The 17204-nt window shown below is 44.5% G+C and overlaps 1 protein-coding gene across 1 annotated transcript in view; it reads right to left on the bottom strand.

Moving 5' to 3' along the window:
• Positions 1-1454, bottom strand: part of MAP3K1 (mitogen-activated protein kinase kinase kinase 1) — a 58965-nt gene extending 57511 nt beyond the window's left edge. The window contains exon 1 of the mRNA XM_048503351.1: positions 892-1454. Within this exon, the coding sequence (XP_048359308.1) occupies positions 892-1406 (515 nt within the window). The 5' untranslated portion in view covers positions 1407-1454. The remainder of the gene's footprint in view (positions 1-891) is intronic.
• Between the last annotated feature and the right edge of the window lie 15750 nt (positions 1455-17204).

Raw genomic sequence — 17204 nt, 5'->3', positions numbered from 1 at the left:
CTAAAACTCAAGTAACCGGACAACATACTGCGATTTGTTTGACTTGGGACATATCTATACATTGCTTTACTTTCAGGAGACCCGCATAAAGCGATTCTGCATTTGCAAGTTGCAACGAGCCAGAAGCAGGCTTAGAAAAGAAGGGAAACGTGCACACGCTAAATTTGTCAAGCATTCCTAAACCAAACCTGACGATTTCAGGGGGCGGTCGGACTCCTACACTGTTCATTTCAAACCCCAGCGCCGAGTCCTACCCCCTGCAAAAAGAGCCGCTGGGAGAACGAGAGACTTTAAGCCGCCCTGCAACTGAATGGCTGGTGCATCCGGTCTTGGGTCCTCCTCCTCTTCCTCCACCACCACCAGCCGTAGGATAAATTTAAACTTCAAAGACCCTTTTCTTTCTTTTTTTGCAGCCGCTAAGCACATAAGAAGCAGCTTTAATGTTCATTAAACAAACACACACTCACTGCTCAGAGCAACAACAAAAAAATGAGTCCCTCTGTGTGCACCCCTAAAACAAAACGACCAAGTAGAAATGCAGAAGTCTGGTGCCAAAACAATGCTGAGAAGCGCGTTGACCTGCACCCAAGAGCGACCCCGGACAGCCTTCCTGCTGACAGTGCCCGGCGCCTTCGAGCTCAGCAAAGCCGGGCAAGTGGGGCACAGGATGGCAAAGGCAGCAGCCCCCCCTCCCGAACCCCCCCCCCGACCGCGCTACCTGCCCACGGAGCAAACGAAGGGAAGCAGATGGCACCGAGCCCCTTCCCACTCGCACCCCCCTCTTGCTCCGGCAGGCCTAAATGCAAGCCGGGGTGACCCTGCCGCCGGTGTACCGTCACCTTACGGCAATCCCGCGCCCCCCGACCCGGCCTCAGCCGACCACCCACTCACCCTGCAAGGGGCGGCTCCATGGTCCTCTCAGCTGCTCCAGCTTGGCTCCCGGAGTCGGCCAGCGGCTGCTCGGCGACGAGGAGGAAGCCGCGGCTGGAGGACGGCGCGGGCTGGACGGCCGCGAAGGAGGAAGGCGAGGGGTTGTCGGTGGTCGCGGCCGCCGCTGAGGCGCTGAGGGGCAGCTCCGCGCACTCGGCGGGCTCCAGCAGCCCGTCCAGCTCCACGCTGCGCACTTTGCGCAGCTGCTTCCGCCGCCAGTCCGAGCGCGGCTCCCTGCTGCCGCCCGAGTCTCTCGCCAGCAGCCCTCCGACAACGCCGTTCCCGACGTTTCGCACCAGCTTCGGACTCCGGGCGGCTGCGGCGGACGTCGGGGGAAAAGAGGAGACGGCGGCGGCGACGGCGGTGGCTTCGTTCCCCGTAGATAATCCCACCGACGCGGAAAGGCGGTTCGCCGCAGCAGCCGCCGCCGCTGGTCCGCCTGCCGCCGCCATTTTCTCTGGCGGGTCACATCGCATCCCACGCTCGCTCGCTCGCGCGCAGCCGGACTCTGAGGAGAGACAGAGAAGTCGCCCCCGCGCGAGCGGCGCGGATTGCGCAAGATGCGTAGCGTGAAGGGGGCTGGGCCGTTGGGCGGGCCCAGGTTGAGGGAGGGAAGCGCGAAGAAAGGAGAGGCGGAGGCGAAAGGTGACCCGACGGGCTTCCTCAGCGCCTCCCCGGCCGGCCAGGTGCTTCGACAGCAGCCTTTGCTTTGGAAATATTCGTCGCTTCTTGCTGGAAGTTTTGAAATCACACAAAAAGAGCCAGAGTTTGCGCATGAATAGTTTCAGTCATGCACGCCCAGTGCTCTAAGCCCAAGGCTACATTAAAAAGGGGCTTATGTGTGAATGTAATACACATAGGTGGATTCTGCATGGGCCAAAAACAGTGGCGTGAAAATGGTGTAAACCCTTTTACACTGTTTTAAACCATTTTACACTGTTTTCACATCATTTTCACACCGCTGTTTTTGGCCCATGCAGAATCTGCCATAGATTCTATTTATATATATTTAATAACCGGATTTTAACCCTGCCCTCTTGCTCATGGGACCACCGAGGTGGATAATAAATTAAAACATAATTTAATATCTTATTTTAAAAACCATTAAAACCAAAACACAAATGCCCGGCGCCTTCGAGCTCTTTAAAACAAGCTTAAAACTTGCGCACAAACGCAGGTTGAAAGATTGGGAAGGAGTGATCACTGGGGGAATGCGAAGAAGAACAAAAAAGACTGGGTGGAAGATGGCAGCGGAAGGGGGCAGGGTGCCAAATGTCTCTGGGGAGAGGATTCCCAGAGTTTTTGGTGCCACTACTGAGAAGGCCCTCTTCTGGCTGCCAGCCACCTAAACATAGATTACCACAGTAGTTGGGTAGGTTCATAAAGTAGGCAGTCCTTCAGGTATGTTGGTCACAAACCATAAAGGGCTTTAACCAGTGGTGGAATTCAAATAATTTATCAACTGGTTCCTGTGGTGGGATTCAAATAATTTAACAACCGGTTGTTTACAAGTGCTGTTTTAACAACAGGTTTTGTTAAACCTGCTGAATCCCACCACTGGCTTTAACGGTGCTAGAGTTGCCAACTCCTGCTTGGTAAATTCCTGGAGATTTGGGCGCAGTGTTTGAAGTAGGGAGGGAGCTCCACAGGGATGTGATGCCGCAAAGCCAAATGACAATGGTCACAGGTCCATCCTGTAGCCACCAGCACCATTTTAGAAGAGACCCAGAGGTGTAGTGGTTAGAATGTCAGAGTAGGATCTGAGAGGTCCAGGTTTGAATCCCCACACTGCCATGGAAACTCACTGGGTGACCTTGGAGTCGTCACACATTTTCAGCTTAACCTACCTCATAGAGTTGTGAGGATTATAGAGGAGAGGAGAATGGTGTAAGCCACCTCGGGTCCTCACTGGGGAGAAAGACAGGATAAAAATATACTTAATAAATGAAGAAAATACAAATTATAAGTATCTGGGTAATCTTGGGCTAGTCAAAGTTCTTCAAAACTTTCCCAGCCCCACCTATACCTCCTAAGATGCCTGTTGTGGGGAGAGGAAAGGAAAGGAGTTTGTAAGCCTTTTTGAGAAAGGGGTATAAATCCAAACTCGTCTTCTTTAAAATTTGCTGTGAGGCTCTGTTCTGCACAGTAGTGGCCCTCAGAGCTCTTGCGCCCTTCCCTGTTCCTTTTCAGGTAACAAAAGTTTTGCCACCTGAAAAGGGGGGAGCGGGTGGCAAGCGCTCCTGGGGCCTCCATGTGCCTGATCCAGTTTGGGGTCTTGTGACAATTTGAAAAACAACAATTCCAAATGCTTCTAAAATGGTGCAAAGTCAATTTGCAAAGTCAATTTGCAAGTTATCCTTAAGCCATCAGTTCATACAGTAATCAAGCACAGAGATATTTGTAGCAGAATCAAATGTAGAATTAAACTGGTTTCAGTGAACCCTGTTCTTTTTCAGATACTTGTAATCTATGTGCATGAATGAACCAGACAGCTACTTGGGCAGAACAAATTGGCTCCAGGATAGAAGATTTTGAGCACACTAATGCATAAAAAATATATTCCATGCAGCTAGAAACCTAGGATTGGCAGCTTCAGAAGCTCCCTTGGGTTATCTTGTTCCTCAAACATCTTTTTATTAGAACCAACAAAATATCACAAATAGTAAGCAAGTGGTCAAGTGCCCCAGAACTCTTCACTAGGTTAGATGAGGATTTCCGGAAATTAGGTATTCTTTTTATTAGTTTGTCTGTGAATATACACTGCTCCTATTTTAGGAATCTTTTAAGAACCTATAATATTTGCCTCTTCATGGTATTTCCATTTATTCTGGGCACATCTAGTCTAATACAACATCCATTCTTGATCTTTTGCCTTATGAAATATCAGTGGATATGGCCAATCCTTAATTTTATTTTTTTTTAAAGGAGGGCTCATATCTGCATGTAAGCTGTATCCTTCGACCTGGAAGCCCATTTCCTTAACCCCAGATATAAGTCTCAATAATTAATAAATTCTAGCAACATGACAAATGCAGTATCCTGTTTTTCTTTTCCTGTGCTCAAGCCGATTTTCGGTAGGCAGAATCACACAGGTCTCTAATTTGATGAGAGCAGCTGTGTTCCGTTAGTCTCTGTTGATTTCCTGCCCTGACTGCTTGCGACAAGTAGGTACTGTGCATGGTATTCCTATGCACTGAGCTCACCCTGAACCAGCTTTTAGTATGCCATTGCAAACACAGAATATACCCACTGGCATGGCAGAAGTTTGTGCTGCTGTACTCAGTGCATAGTTGCAATATGCATGACAGTTTACTGCAGGTTGGTGCATTTGGCGATTGTTATGTGATTAGTTATCAGCTACTGTAGGCTGTGTTGGATGCATGCATTTTGACTGAATTAATCCCAGTGGAGGGTGAATAATGGGGTCATCTGAACTTCAGCTGATCAATTAAGTTTCTGCCACAATACCAGTTTGCCTTGAAGAACTTTTATAGGACTCTCACAGTGGACCCATGTAGCAGCAGAGTGAAGGGATACTGGTAGAATCGACATTAGGACACTTAGAACTGTAGAGTCAGTTCACATTCTGGAACACTTCGTCATGGAGAAAGAAAGAAAGAAAGAAAGAAAGAAAGAAAGAAAGAAAGAAAGAAAGAAAGAAAGAAAGAAAGAAAGAAAGAAAATGGAAGAAGAGGAAAAATTTTCCCAGCTATGCCTTCAAGCACGGAAGGCATGTAAACATGGTGTCAACTCCAGTCTGAAATGATACAACTCATTTTATCACTTCAGAACTCTATCTCCAAATTTATTGCCTGTTTGTACTTGGCCTTACACCCTGATCCTGAACCATGAGTAGGTTTCTTCAAAACCCACATATGCACACCATTGCTGTTGAAAGCAGCACAGAAGAGCAGGGAGGGAATACTGAAGCCTCTCCTGTCACTGCACTTTGCTCCACAGCTGATTTCCCCTTACCCTATGTGTGTGTGCCACACACACACACACACACACAATTTTGAAGGTGAGTCTAGGTCAGTTGAGAAATGTGAGTCAGGACTGGAAGACCCCCAACCAAACTCACATATCACATCTCCTGTAATGAGATCTTTAGAGTAAACCGAATCAAGTTGACAATGATTCATTATTTGATCTCAAAATACTGAATCATTATTATTATTGCTGTAAAGAAGGCACCACAATGTCACCAAGGATAAAAATCAGAGCTATTGTTGACAATTTTGTGATTCCCCTGCTGTACTCAGACATCAAGGGCTTCACATATCTAGTAATTAGTCTATTTGCATCCTTGAGCTATTGTTATTGACAAGTCCTGCGCAAAACCATGAATAAACAGAGTGGCATCCTGACACTGCAACTCAACAATCATGTAACGCAACATTTGAGTGTTGCGCATGCCAATCCCATTCTTAGTTTCTCTGGAATGTCATTTGATAGTCTCCTCTGCCCTTTCCTCCCATCTGCTGAGAGAAACAGTGATGAGGTGGGTCTCAGTTGTCTTTAGCCTCATCCTCTTACTGTTTGGGAAAATTAAAAGTTTCAACATCTTCCAACTAGTTTGTTCAGCACAGTTTCCTACATATCTAACAAGGAAAAAGTTTGCTCCCCCAATGATTAGTATTTCATCCAATCCGGCAGCATAAAAAGTATCTACTGACAAGGACCATGTTTGTGTATCAGGAATCAGCCTGGGAACATAACAATTTTTGGGCAGTTCTTAAAATAAATAGAATATCTATCCTATCAAGAAAAAAGTACCATATTAACTACAACTTGTAGGGACATATTCATTGCAGTTTTTTGACATGACCTAAAATGTAGAACTACTTGAAAAATAACACAGTGAAATCAGAGGTGGGATCCAACCAGTTCTCACCACTTCTCTAGAAGTGGTTACTAATTTTTTCTGAGTGCTGAGAAGGGGTTACTAAAGCAACCTCCCTGCCCAATAGGGACTGGAGGTGCATGTGTGCAGCGCCGCGACTGTTTGAATCCCACCACCATCGGAACCTGTTATTAAAATTTTTGGATCCCCCCACTGGGTGAAATGTATTTGCACACAAAGTTTTCTTTTTCTGTCTTACACCTAGTTAGCAGCTAATGTTATCAGAGGCAGGAGAGAGAGAAAATGTACTTCATGTTGTGGAGTGGGTTAACTTGACACAGGCAGGGGCGGAGCGAGGGGGAACTGTGTCTGGTGTACGCTCATACCCTGAGCCCCTGCCGCGCCCCTGCCACCCAACGCCCCCACCCTATCCCGCCCTGCCCCAGAATGCCCCCACCACGCCTCAGACTGTCATATCTCAAACTTTTTCATTCTTAAAGCAAGGCAAAATTAGAAAAATAGTAATTCCTTATGTTTATAACATCACTTTACTTTTAAGAGTTCATTTATTTATTGAAATAATTTATATCATATCCTTCTGTCCACAAAATGCCCCTGAGGACATGTTGCAACAAATTAAAACAGCAATCACAAAATTACAATGCCATGACCCAGTGAGCAGCCTTTAATTTTCCTCTTTACAGTGTCATAAAAACCAACATTAAACTATCAGATGAAATCAACTTCAATCAAAACCAGCATCACAGCATTACACTCCAAAACATTTGTGTAATTATTAGCAAGCATCAAAAGCATGAAAATAAATGAGTTGGATATTAACTAGCATGGAGTAATATTCCACATGATTTTCAGATCTAATAAGTGCTGTGCGAAGAGATGCTGTGTAGTATAACAATAGAAGCCTGTAATCTAGTTTATTGCTAAATTTCCATGCATCAGAAAAAATCTATGTTAGACTGGACTAGCCTAAGGCCCCCCATTTATACAAACTAACATGGTATCATAAGACCTTAGTCTGTATCTACCAACGTTGGCATCACTGCATATTTGATAGGCTGCAACTGAGGTGGGGCTAGGAAATGCCCATATTAAGGACACATTCTGGGAGTAAGTCAGAGCACAATGTCTGCTGGAAGTCCATTCCCTGTTCTCTGATGTGTAATGATTAACTATTAACCTCCCAGCACAGCTGAGCTTCCAAACAACTCCTCTGCTTCCCAGCAGATGAAGCCACCAGCCTGGGAGGAAGTTAGGATATCTGAAGGCTATGCTTCTCCTATAGTGGCACAGGCCATTACAGAATTATCCCAGCAGAGACAGGCTTTGACATTTGTACAATTTTCTCTGGTGCCTCTAGGACCTTTTTTTGTTTGTTTGCTTTTCTTATAGAGCAGGATGTTTGTACATAGGTGATATACATTAGCACCAGCAGAATTATATTTTTATGGAGAGGGAGCATGAGTCAATGGTGTGTTATTATCCAGAAGGTCCCAGATTCAGTTCCTGTTGTCTCCAGTTAAAGGTTTTCAAATAATAGGTGGTAGGAAAGATTTTTGCCTGAATCTCTGAAGAACAACTGCCAGTCAGCATACCAAGTAAGTGAGATAGATCAGTAGTCTGCTTGAAATAAGGCACCTTGACATATTCCAGGAATCAGAATTCATATCAAGCTGCTATCTTACATATCACACATGCATATTTGGGTTGCAATCCTAAGAACACCTCTTTAGGAATAAATCTCATTGAGACTTGATTATGTGGGAAGCTGCTTATAATCTGCCCTCAGCCCATAGGAGGGGTTAGTTGTTAATTATATGATTTCTGTGGATGATTTTTTGTGAGTTGTGGTTGGGAAAGGCAACATAAAAAGATTGTCGTTAATAAATATTTAGTTAATATTTAGTTGATTTAGTTTAGCCCTATGAGGTTTGCTCATTCCCTTCTACGGTTTGTTTGATCACATTGGCCCATTATGCATGGAATGCTTTCTGCGACGCTCTTTACTGCACATTGGGGTAACAGTGGGGTCTCCTCATGTCTTCTTGTTTAGATATGAGGAGGTGCTCCTCGGCATGTTGCGCAGCTTGACTACCCTCACTTTTAGGTCATTCCCCGCCAATTGCAAGATTGCCAGCTTTAAAAAAAAAAAAGTCCTTTAAATTTTACATTGATATTCTTCGGTTTATATTGATATTATTCATATCAGTATACAATGCCATCCTAATTGAGTCTACTGAGAATATATTCAAGTCTGTCGACTGGGGTCACTGCCAGGAAAGTGTTCTTAAGATTACATAGTACACGTACTATCCTATAACGAGTGAGGATTAGTACTATCCTAGGACCCTTAAATACTGTATCTCTAAACAATGCAGTCACAAGGACTCTCAGTGTCTTGATCTGCAGATGGTTGATTTAAACTACAAATATAGTACCTTGGAGTAACATGAAACTTTAAACCACTTCCAACGTGTAAGTTCCCTCTGAATTACAAGTGGCGACACTGGGAGCTGTTTGGGTAACATAAGCCTCTGGCCTGCAGCCTCAGCTTGGTGTCATGCAACATTTGGAACGTAGCGGCAGTTGTGGAGAGAAAGTTATTTCAGGAGCATCCTAACATCGGCGTGGATTTGAGAGTAGCTTCCATCCATTTCTGTGAGACCAGCTTTGCAGAGAAGTGGGCTTTTAGAATCACATCTCACAGCACCATTCTTCAACATGTATATGGAATAATGTCTAATGTATGCTTATAGATCTTCAACACAAAGCCAGCTGGCTGTGTCAAAACAAACACAAAAATCTAGTGTGTTTGAGAGCAACAGGTATTTCCTGAGAGGCCTGTATCAGCTAAAGAGAAGAGAGGTGTTATAGACACTAAATCAGAGGTCTGCAACCTGCAGCTCCGGAGCCGCATGCGGCTCTTTCAGCCTTATACTGCGGCTCCGCATGGCCTGGAGGTCGGAGGGTAGTGTGGGCGTGTCCCTCCAGCCCTCCAGAGCAGCGCTGGAAGGAAAGGTGAGTGGAGGGGCTGAACCGGAGATGGCTCTGTGCATGAGGATGCTGCTTTTCACGTCCCCTCCACTTACCTCTCCTCCCAGCGCTGCTCTAGAGGGCTGGAGGGCCATGCCCACACTGCCCTCCGACCCCTGGAGGTCAGAGGGTAGCGTGGGCATGTCCCTCCAGAGCAGTTGCCATCCCCCCTCTGCCCCATGGAGCAGGCGGTTGCCTGCTCCGTCAGGCAAAGGGGTTTTCCCTGTTTGTTCAGCAATGAGTCCCTGACTCTCTTCTATGTGGGGAAAGAAGGGGGGAGTGATGGTAGCATACCAATCACAAAGGGACAATGCAAGTCACCTTTTCCCAAGCTCCACAGATTCCCGATCATTCCTTCCCCAATGTGCCAGAGAAGCCCTAGCATTTAATATTGTTAAAAGGAAGAAGCTGGCAATTGGGAGGGTGCTGAGGAGGAGAGTGTGGAAGGACAGCATGAGGGAGTGGGAGGGGTGAAGATTGGTGGAGGAAAGATATATGGGGCAAATCTGTGCTCACTGGCAAATCTGCCCTGCTCTGCGGGTGCAGGACATTAGAGTTGCACTGCAAGAGGTCTCGCTTGCCATGGGGAGAATGGAGAGTGAAAGCGGGGCTCGGGGAAATACTTCCACACAAGAAATCTTGCCATGGCAGAATTTTGTTCCTGGCGCACAGCAGAGACCTTTGTGTGTAATCAGCCTTCCAGTAGAAAGCCAAAAGAGCAACAACCTGCTTTTTCCTCTGATTTTCCCATTATGAATCACTGCACCATCTGAAACAGATTTAAAAGTGAGCATGGCTTACAGGACATTTTTGCCACAGTGCATTCAGTCATATTCAAAAAGGCCCCTGCAATTAATCTTGTCCTGATTCTGTTGCTTTCGTGTTTTCTCTCTCTCTCCCACCCCTCCTGTCCTAGGTTTCAAGTGTGCCCTGAGCCAATACAGCCTATCAAGCTATTTAATTTCACTTCTACTATATAAAAGAATTACTTAGAAGAATTCTTGGAGGCTGATCAAGTTTAAAAGCTGTTTGGAGCCACCCACTGCTATTAAAAACAATAGGAGCAGAACTTCAGTCCTATTTAGATAGCTATGTTTGACTTTCTCTGCTTGATAGTTAACTAGAGACTGGCACCCAATATGCCAAAGCTACACATTTCAAAACCCACAATCTCCTGGAAATTCACAACATATTTTCCTGAAGGCATGCACCATGTAAAAGGGATTTCTTTGATTAAAAAAGAAAAGACTGAAGAACATATGAAGTCCCATTGAATGGTCTATGAAATACATACTTTTATATCTAACCACCAATCTCTCAACAATCCTTTTCTCATGGACAGCCCAACTGGTCTAATTCAGAAATCAATTATTTCTCAGTTTGCTTCAGAGCAGCAGTGGCATAGTGGTTAAGAGCAGGTGCACTCTAATCTGGAGGAACCGGGTTTGATTCCCCACTCTGCCGCTTGAGCTGTGGAGGCTTATCTGGGGAATTCAGATTAGCCTGTGCACTCCCACACATGCCAGCTGGGTGACCTTGAGCTACTCACAGTTCTTCAAACTCTCAGCCCAGAGGTGGGATCCAGCAGGTTCTCAAAGGTTCCCAAGAGTAGGTTACTAATTATTTGTGTGTGCCGAGAGGGGGTTACTAATTGGTGATTTTGCCACGTGATTTTTGCCTTAGTTATGCCCCTCCTCTCAGCAGTAGCGCACAGAACTTGAAGCAGTCTAGCAGGAGGTGCACCGGCATACGGTGGCGGCCCTGCGCCTCAAGGCGTGCCTACGCTTCCCTCGGGCAGCAAGGATCATGAAGCGCGACCAAGTGCCCTTGCCACAGCCCCGCCCAGGAATGCCCAGCCCCTGGAATGGCCAGCCACGCCCCCGTCGTGCCCCACCCAGTGTCATTGGCGCTACGCCATAGTTTGAATCCTACCACCATGGGAACCTGTTACTAAAATTTTTGGATCCCACCACTGTCTCAGCCCCACCTACCTCACAGGGTGTTTGTTGTGAGGGGGGAAGGGAAAGGAGTTTGTAAGCCCCTTTGAGTCTCTACAGGAGAGAAAGGGGGGATATAAATCCAACTCTTCTTCTTCTTCTTCTTCTTCTTCTTCTTCTTCTTCTTCTACTACTACTACTACTACTACTACTATGGAAAAGAATCCCTCATACTGCTTGTGAGACTCCTTGCCTGCAGTACTAACCCTTGAAAAAGCCTGTAAACTTCATGTTTTGTTGGTGGTATTGAAATTAATGAACTGATGAATTATGAATATTAGTGTTTGATGGATGCTGATGTTGCGTTATGGTAAATTTACTGAGATATTTTATGGTTGTTTGTATTTCTATCAGCTTTGTGTGTGCATGTGTGAATGTGGGTATATATAATCTAAGTTTTTAATTGTTCTTGAAAGCTGCCCTGTTCTATAAGGAACACTTTAAGTATTTTCAATAAAATAAACCAAACAGAAATTGGATAAAACAGAATGGTTAAAATCCCAAAACAGAAAATCAAGTTCTATAATTTAAAAGGAACACTGGTATAACCATATGGATCTTAGCCAAACCCATGAACATCCTTGAGAAGAACAACTAAGTAACAATTTTTCTAAATAGGACAGCCTTAGGTTATTTTTCTGTTCATTATCCTTATGCCTGCTTGTTAAGTAGGATGATAAAATTCATCCAAATTCTGGTGGAAATTCCAAAACAGAACAGCTAGTAAGACGTGATCAAGCACCACATGGTCTGAAAGGGTTGGGGAGAAGCAAAGTATCTTTCATAAACCTCTTTCAACTCTGTCATTAACTATGGTTTGTATCCAGCCCTGGTGGTTCTAATTAAATACTGCATTCCAGCATTCCCAGTATTTTATCTAAATTATAAGCGTCAAGTTAGTTTTAGCTTTGCTGTTCCTTGCAGGTGATTTAAGTAAAATCTCTGCAAAGATTATGGATTTAAGGATGCTTTCCCCAAACACCTTGCATTGTGTGCTGGCTTCAGAAAGAATGTTGTGACATCTGTCATGAATCAAACACCAAAGGCAGAACTATTAAATCATCTGACATTACACCATGTAAGATATTTTTCATTGGAGAAAATTCAAGTTTTCCTTGCAAGTCAGCATGGCAAATGATGTACATGCATATAGGAATCAGCTTCATCGAGCCACACTAAAGCTACCCTTGCTTATGGTTTGAAAACTAGAGAATAGCAAACTATTGTCCCACAATCACTACTCTTAAGAAGGACTAAACTTGTCCTTCTAGAAGTGCTATTCCTCTTCTCTGTCCTTCAGCTGTCCCTTTTTCATCTTGCTGCTGACCCTGGCCAGAACGCAGCCTAGGCAAGCAAATCGTCACCAAGAGCAGCTGCAGCATCCACCGGATAACATGGAAGGGAAAGCACAGACATCCAAGCGGCAGTAAACACAAAAACTAGACCACGTCTCAGTAGTGTGCCACACTCTAGCTGTGAACTAAAAACCAGCTGTGTAGCATCACAGTGCTGGGAATATATTCCATGCATACAGCAAACACTCCACAAACAATATCTGAAAGAGTTTTCAGCCAGGTGAGAGACAGAACATTCACCCAGATGTTTTAGAAAATCAGTTACAACTAACACTTTGTTCCCCAAGTTACATTTCTCATTGGATCATTAAAAGAAATGTACATCTTGCATGTAATGTTCCTCTCAATTGCTGTGGAAATTCACTATGGCAGTGTCGACTTCAACATGCCTTCTGATTTCACATCATCACACGCAAGAGCATCACTCAGCAAAAGAGATGACCAGGTGGAAAGGTAGGGGGACATGTTAGAGGTTTATAAAATTATACATAGGGCAAAGAGAGCAGATAAAAACTTCTCTCCCTCTACCAAAATGCTAGAACATGAAGATACACAATGAAAATGATGATAAGAAGAAGAGTTTGGATTTATATCCCCCCTTTCTCTCCTGTAAGGAGACTCAAAGAGGCTTACAATCTCTTTTCCCTTCCCCCCCAACAAACACTCAATGAGGTAGATGGGGCTGAGACTCAGAAGAACTGTGACTAGCCCAAGGTCACCCAGCTGGCATGTGTTGGAGAGCACAAGCTAATCTGGTTCCCCAGATAAGCCTCCATAGCTCAAGTAGCAGAGCAGGGAATCAAACCCTGTTCTCCAGATTAGAGTGCACTGGCCCTTAACCACTCCACCACACTGGCTCTAGATTCAATGTGACATAAAGATATTCTATGATTCTAGCTTTACATCTTATGTATTTAGATATCCTTCTCCTTAGGAGAGCCTTTACTCTAGCTATCTGTATGGCCATGTTGTGTGCTGCTCTGGAAGGCAGATATAAGAAGATTCCTTATTCAGAAAGAATATGCCCTTGTGCAACAGGAGGAGTTGAGACTGTGGGTCATGTTTTCCATTGCTGCCCTTTTTATAAGGAGTTATGGGCAAAGATTGTTCTCCCCCTCCTCCACAAATTTTCAGCTTGTTTGGACGAGGCTCGATTGAAAAACTTAGCTGATGAAAATCCAAATGTCTTGAGGTATGTGGCAAATTTCTGTGCCTACGCAGTTAAAACTCATGGCAAGTTTGGTCACATATTGTTATCATTTAAGAAATGTTTTTGGACTTAAATAGCTTTATGTTTAGGTTTTATTAGTTAACTATATTTTCCTTTTATTTTTTCATATTTTTTATAGTAAGTTAACATTTTTATGGTTTCCTTGGAATGTCCTCCATTTTATTACTCTGGAACTTGGGTTGATTTATTCCATGTTTTTCTATTGATCTATGACTGTAAGTAAGTAAGCAAGCAAATAAATAAATGAATAAATAAATAAATATGTACATCTGAATGAGATTCAGGTAGACCAAAGGAAGCACTTCTTTCTGCTGGCAATTAAAATGCAGAATTCAGTGCAAGAGGATGTAGTAATGGTCACAAGCACTGATGGTTTTTAGAAGAAATTAGACAGATTTATGGAGGAAAGATCCATCGGTGGCTACTAGCCATGGATACTGAGGGGAACCTCCTCAATCAGTGGCAGTAAATGTCCAAATAGTCTAAATACCAGCGTTAGGAGACTACACTGAAGAAAGGGCTTGGCCTCTATGCCCTGTGATGCGCCACAGTCCTAAATATTTATAGTCAGTGAGTTCAGTAGGATTTATTCCCCAGCAAGTGTGTGAGAACCAGGGGGGTTGCAAAATTTGAGCGTGTCAAGAAAGTATGCATCTTAGGAGAATTGTTTAGTTTCAGCTAGCTGCAAATTCAACCAGGTGCAGGGTGTTTTTTTGATAATTGCTTATCATGAATATGTTCCCAGGCTGATTCTAATTAAGAACATTCAGTGCAGCTTAAAAGTTTCTAATTGAGAGGAGGAACTACTTATTCCAGATGAGAGGGGAGATTTGCTCTGTGCCTGGAAGGTTTGGTCAGGGCAGCCCCAGGATTGGCTGAAAGAGGTCACGAGACTAAAAGAGGTTTCAATGAAACAGTTAGTCATTCTTTTTAGCCGCAATGTACTTTGCCTATCCTTTGCAACTTAAGGCTTCAAAAAACAACTGTGCTGTGTAGAACTTCACTGAGCATTTAGGGAATCAGCTTTGTTATTTTCTATGTATCTGTTATCACCAAGCTGTAATTTCATTTGATGAAATGAAATGAAATAAACATCTTTCTAATTTTCTCATTAAAGCTCTATTTTGTTTTTAAATGGTGTGAGTTTACTGGCCAAACCCAGAGTGCTTGGTTACATTACTAACAGAAGCTGTGCTTTTGCCACTGCAGTATGGAGTAAGATCTGGAAGGTGCAGGTTCAACTCCCCACTCAGCAATGCAGTGTACAGGGTGATCTTGTAGCAATCTCTCCCCCTTCCCCACCTGTCTTACTTGAGAGCACTGTTAACTACCCTGACTGTAATCCACCCTGAGGTCCTTGGTGGAAGCTTTGGCTAAATAGTACAAAATAAATAATTTAAAGCCAAGGCAGGATGTGAATGAATGAATCCACAAACATTGCCATTTTGTGATCAAGATGAATGTCCTCAGTCTCTGAGTAGCCTTCAGTTGAGCCTTTTGATTAGCTTGACAGCGCTCATATAAACTTCAGGTCAGCTCATGTTTTGGAATGGTTGTTTCTGTACTCCTTCCCTTCAACTATGGCCCACCCTTACCAGCCTCTAATTCTTGTCCTCCAGCCCTGCAAATATTGACACCTGCTGATCTCTTTTTGCTACCCTACAATGGCATACAGCTCTAGGGACGGGGGGGGGGGGGTACCCTCTGTCCCTGGGCACCATTAATTTGGTCATGTGGGGGCGCAAAATTGGCCCCCACGTGACCAGGAAGACGGCAAGGCAGCAGGAAATCCTGCTGCTCTGTTGTCTTCCAGCACCCTTGGCCCCGCCCATATCATTGATGTGGGTGGGGCCAAGGAAACCCAAGGACACCACCCCCAAGCCTTGCCCCGCCTCTCAGCTCTCAGCTGGCAGTCCCTTCTGCTCTCCCCTTTGGAAGTCCCTTCTGCCCTCCTCTCAGGGCTCCACCCCTGTGCTTATAAAAGCAAAGGAGACAACGATGGAGCCTCATTTACTTCTGCTCTCCCCAGAAGGGACTGCCGGCTGGGAGCCAGGGGGCTCAGGGGGGGCACCCCCCTGAGCCCTGCCCCCCTGAGCGTAGCAGGGTGGCATCTGGAGAATGGTTGTCTCCAGGCATCATTTTCCCACTAAATGCCTCTTCTACCCGTCCATAAGCAACTGCTTCATCCTCTTAAAATTAAACCTGGAAGACCAGCCCAACTGAGATCCTAGCTTCTGACCCATGCCTAGCGATGCCAGCTATGGGTTGGGAAATGCCTGGAGATTTTGAGAGTGGAGATTCAGGAGGAGGTACTTTGGAGGAGGGAATGAACTCAGAAGGATATAATGCCATAGAGTCCACCCTCCATTTTCTCCAGCAGCCATTTTATTTTGGCCATCTGGAGATCAATTGAAATAGCAGGAGATCTCCTGGCTTACCTGGAGGTTGGTAACTCTGCCCATGCTTGATAGCATAGATTCACTGCCTTCACTGCCAACAAGAACAGCAGCACTGTTTTTCTCTTAAAGGCATGTAATATGTACCACCAAGGTCCGCATAACTGTCAAGGACAATAAGCAAACCCATGAGCGAACATATTAATGCCTTAGTCCATTATGTGGTGCTTTCCTGCCAAGACCATGTCAGCTCTCTCTTGCGCCATCGTACTGGTAATTCAAACAGCTACCTGCAGAGATTATGGAACCGAATCAGTCGGCTTTTAAAATAAAGGCTGGAGGCAACTGCTGGAATCTTTTTCACACTGGCAGTCAAACCTAGAGTGTCAGCACGTGACCTTCAAACAAGGACATTGGTTTGTTGCTTTGTTTGTGCTGTTTTGTTTGTTTGTTTTTGCAGTCTGAATGGGTCTCGGGCATTTGATGTGGCCTTTCTTCATATCCTGCAGTGTTCTCCCATGTAGCAGATGAAATCATCTGGAGTCAGGAAACCAAATTGAACTACTTCAGACCAGACTATTGTTTTTATTAAATAACTCCGATGCTACAATCTGTAAAATGGCTGCGAACTTTCTGCTGGAAATATCCCATAAGCAACAGCATGTATCAATTAACTTCATTTGCTATATGTTGCACGTTTGCATTTTGATGTGATTTTATATTGTTTATGCCAAATAAAGGCTAAATGAATTGAATACTTCAGACCGCAGGTTGACAATAATATTTTGTAATACTTCCCTTATGTGTTAAAGTACCTGCCGGTAGAAAACTAGAACAGCGAAGAGAGAGGAGGTGCAGATAGAAACGAGCTCCCCAGCCCCTTGGCTCAGATATCGTGCAAAACTCACAGTTTTAATAAGAGTGCACATCTGAATGCGGGCTGAGCATTTTAAGCCCCATGATGTCACAAACAAGGTCAGTGGCAGTGGATGTCTTTAGGGAACTATTTTGTAATGATCACCGAAGGCAAAGGTCTTCAGAAGGACCATCTATTTTGGACACCAACATGTCAATCCAGGAAGGATTGAGTATCGGAAAGTGACAGCAAAAATGGTACTTGGATCCTAAGGAATGTATAACGGAGGAGAAAAAGCATTCAGGCCCAACACTGATTATCTCATGTGCAAGACAAAATGGAATATGTTAATCCACAATCTGTCCCAAAGAAACGAAATCAAAGGTTAAAAGTAAAGGGTACAGGCTCTGGCCATTGAAATTTCCTCATATTCTGTGTAATGAGCAGAGGTGATATAGAGGGTCCAGGGAGAAGTATTAATAATACCATGTTAGGACTGACAATACATCAGTACGTACATATAGTAGGAAAGAGATTCAACATTG

This window comes from Sphaerodactylus townsendi, linkage group LG07 (assembly GCF_021028975.2).
Source record: "Sphaerodactylus townsendi isolate TG3544 linkage group LG07, MPM_Stown_v2.3, whole genome shotgun sequence".
NCBI classification, from domain to species: Eukaryota; Metazoa; Chordata; class Lepidosauria; order Squamata; family Sphaerodactylidae; genus Sphaerodactylus; species Sphaerodactylus townsendi.
Note: the sequence above shows the minus strand (reverse complement) of the source record. Positions and strands in the feature narration are given on the sequence as shown.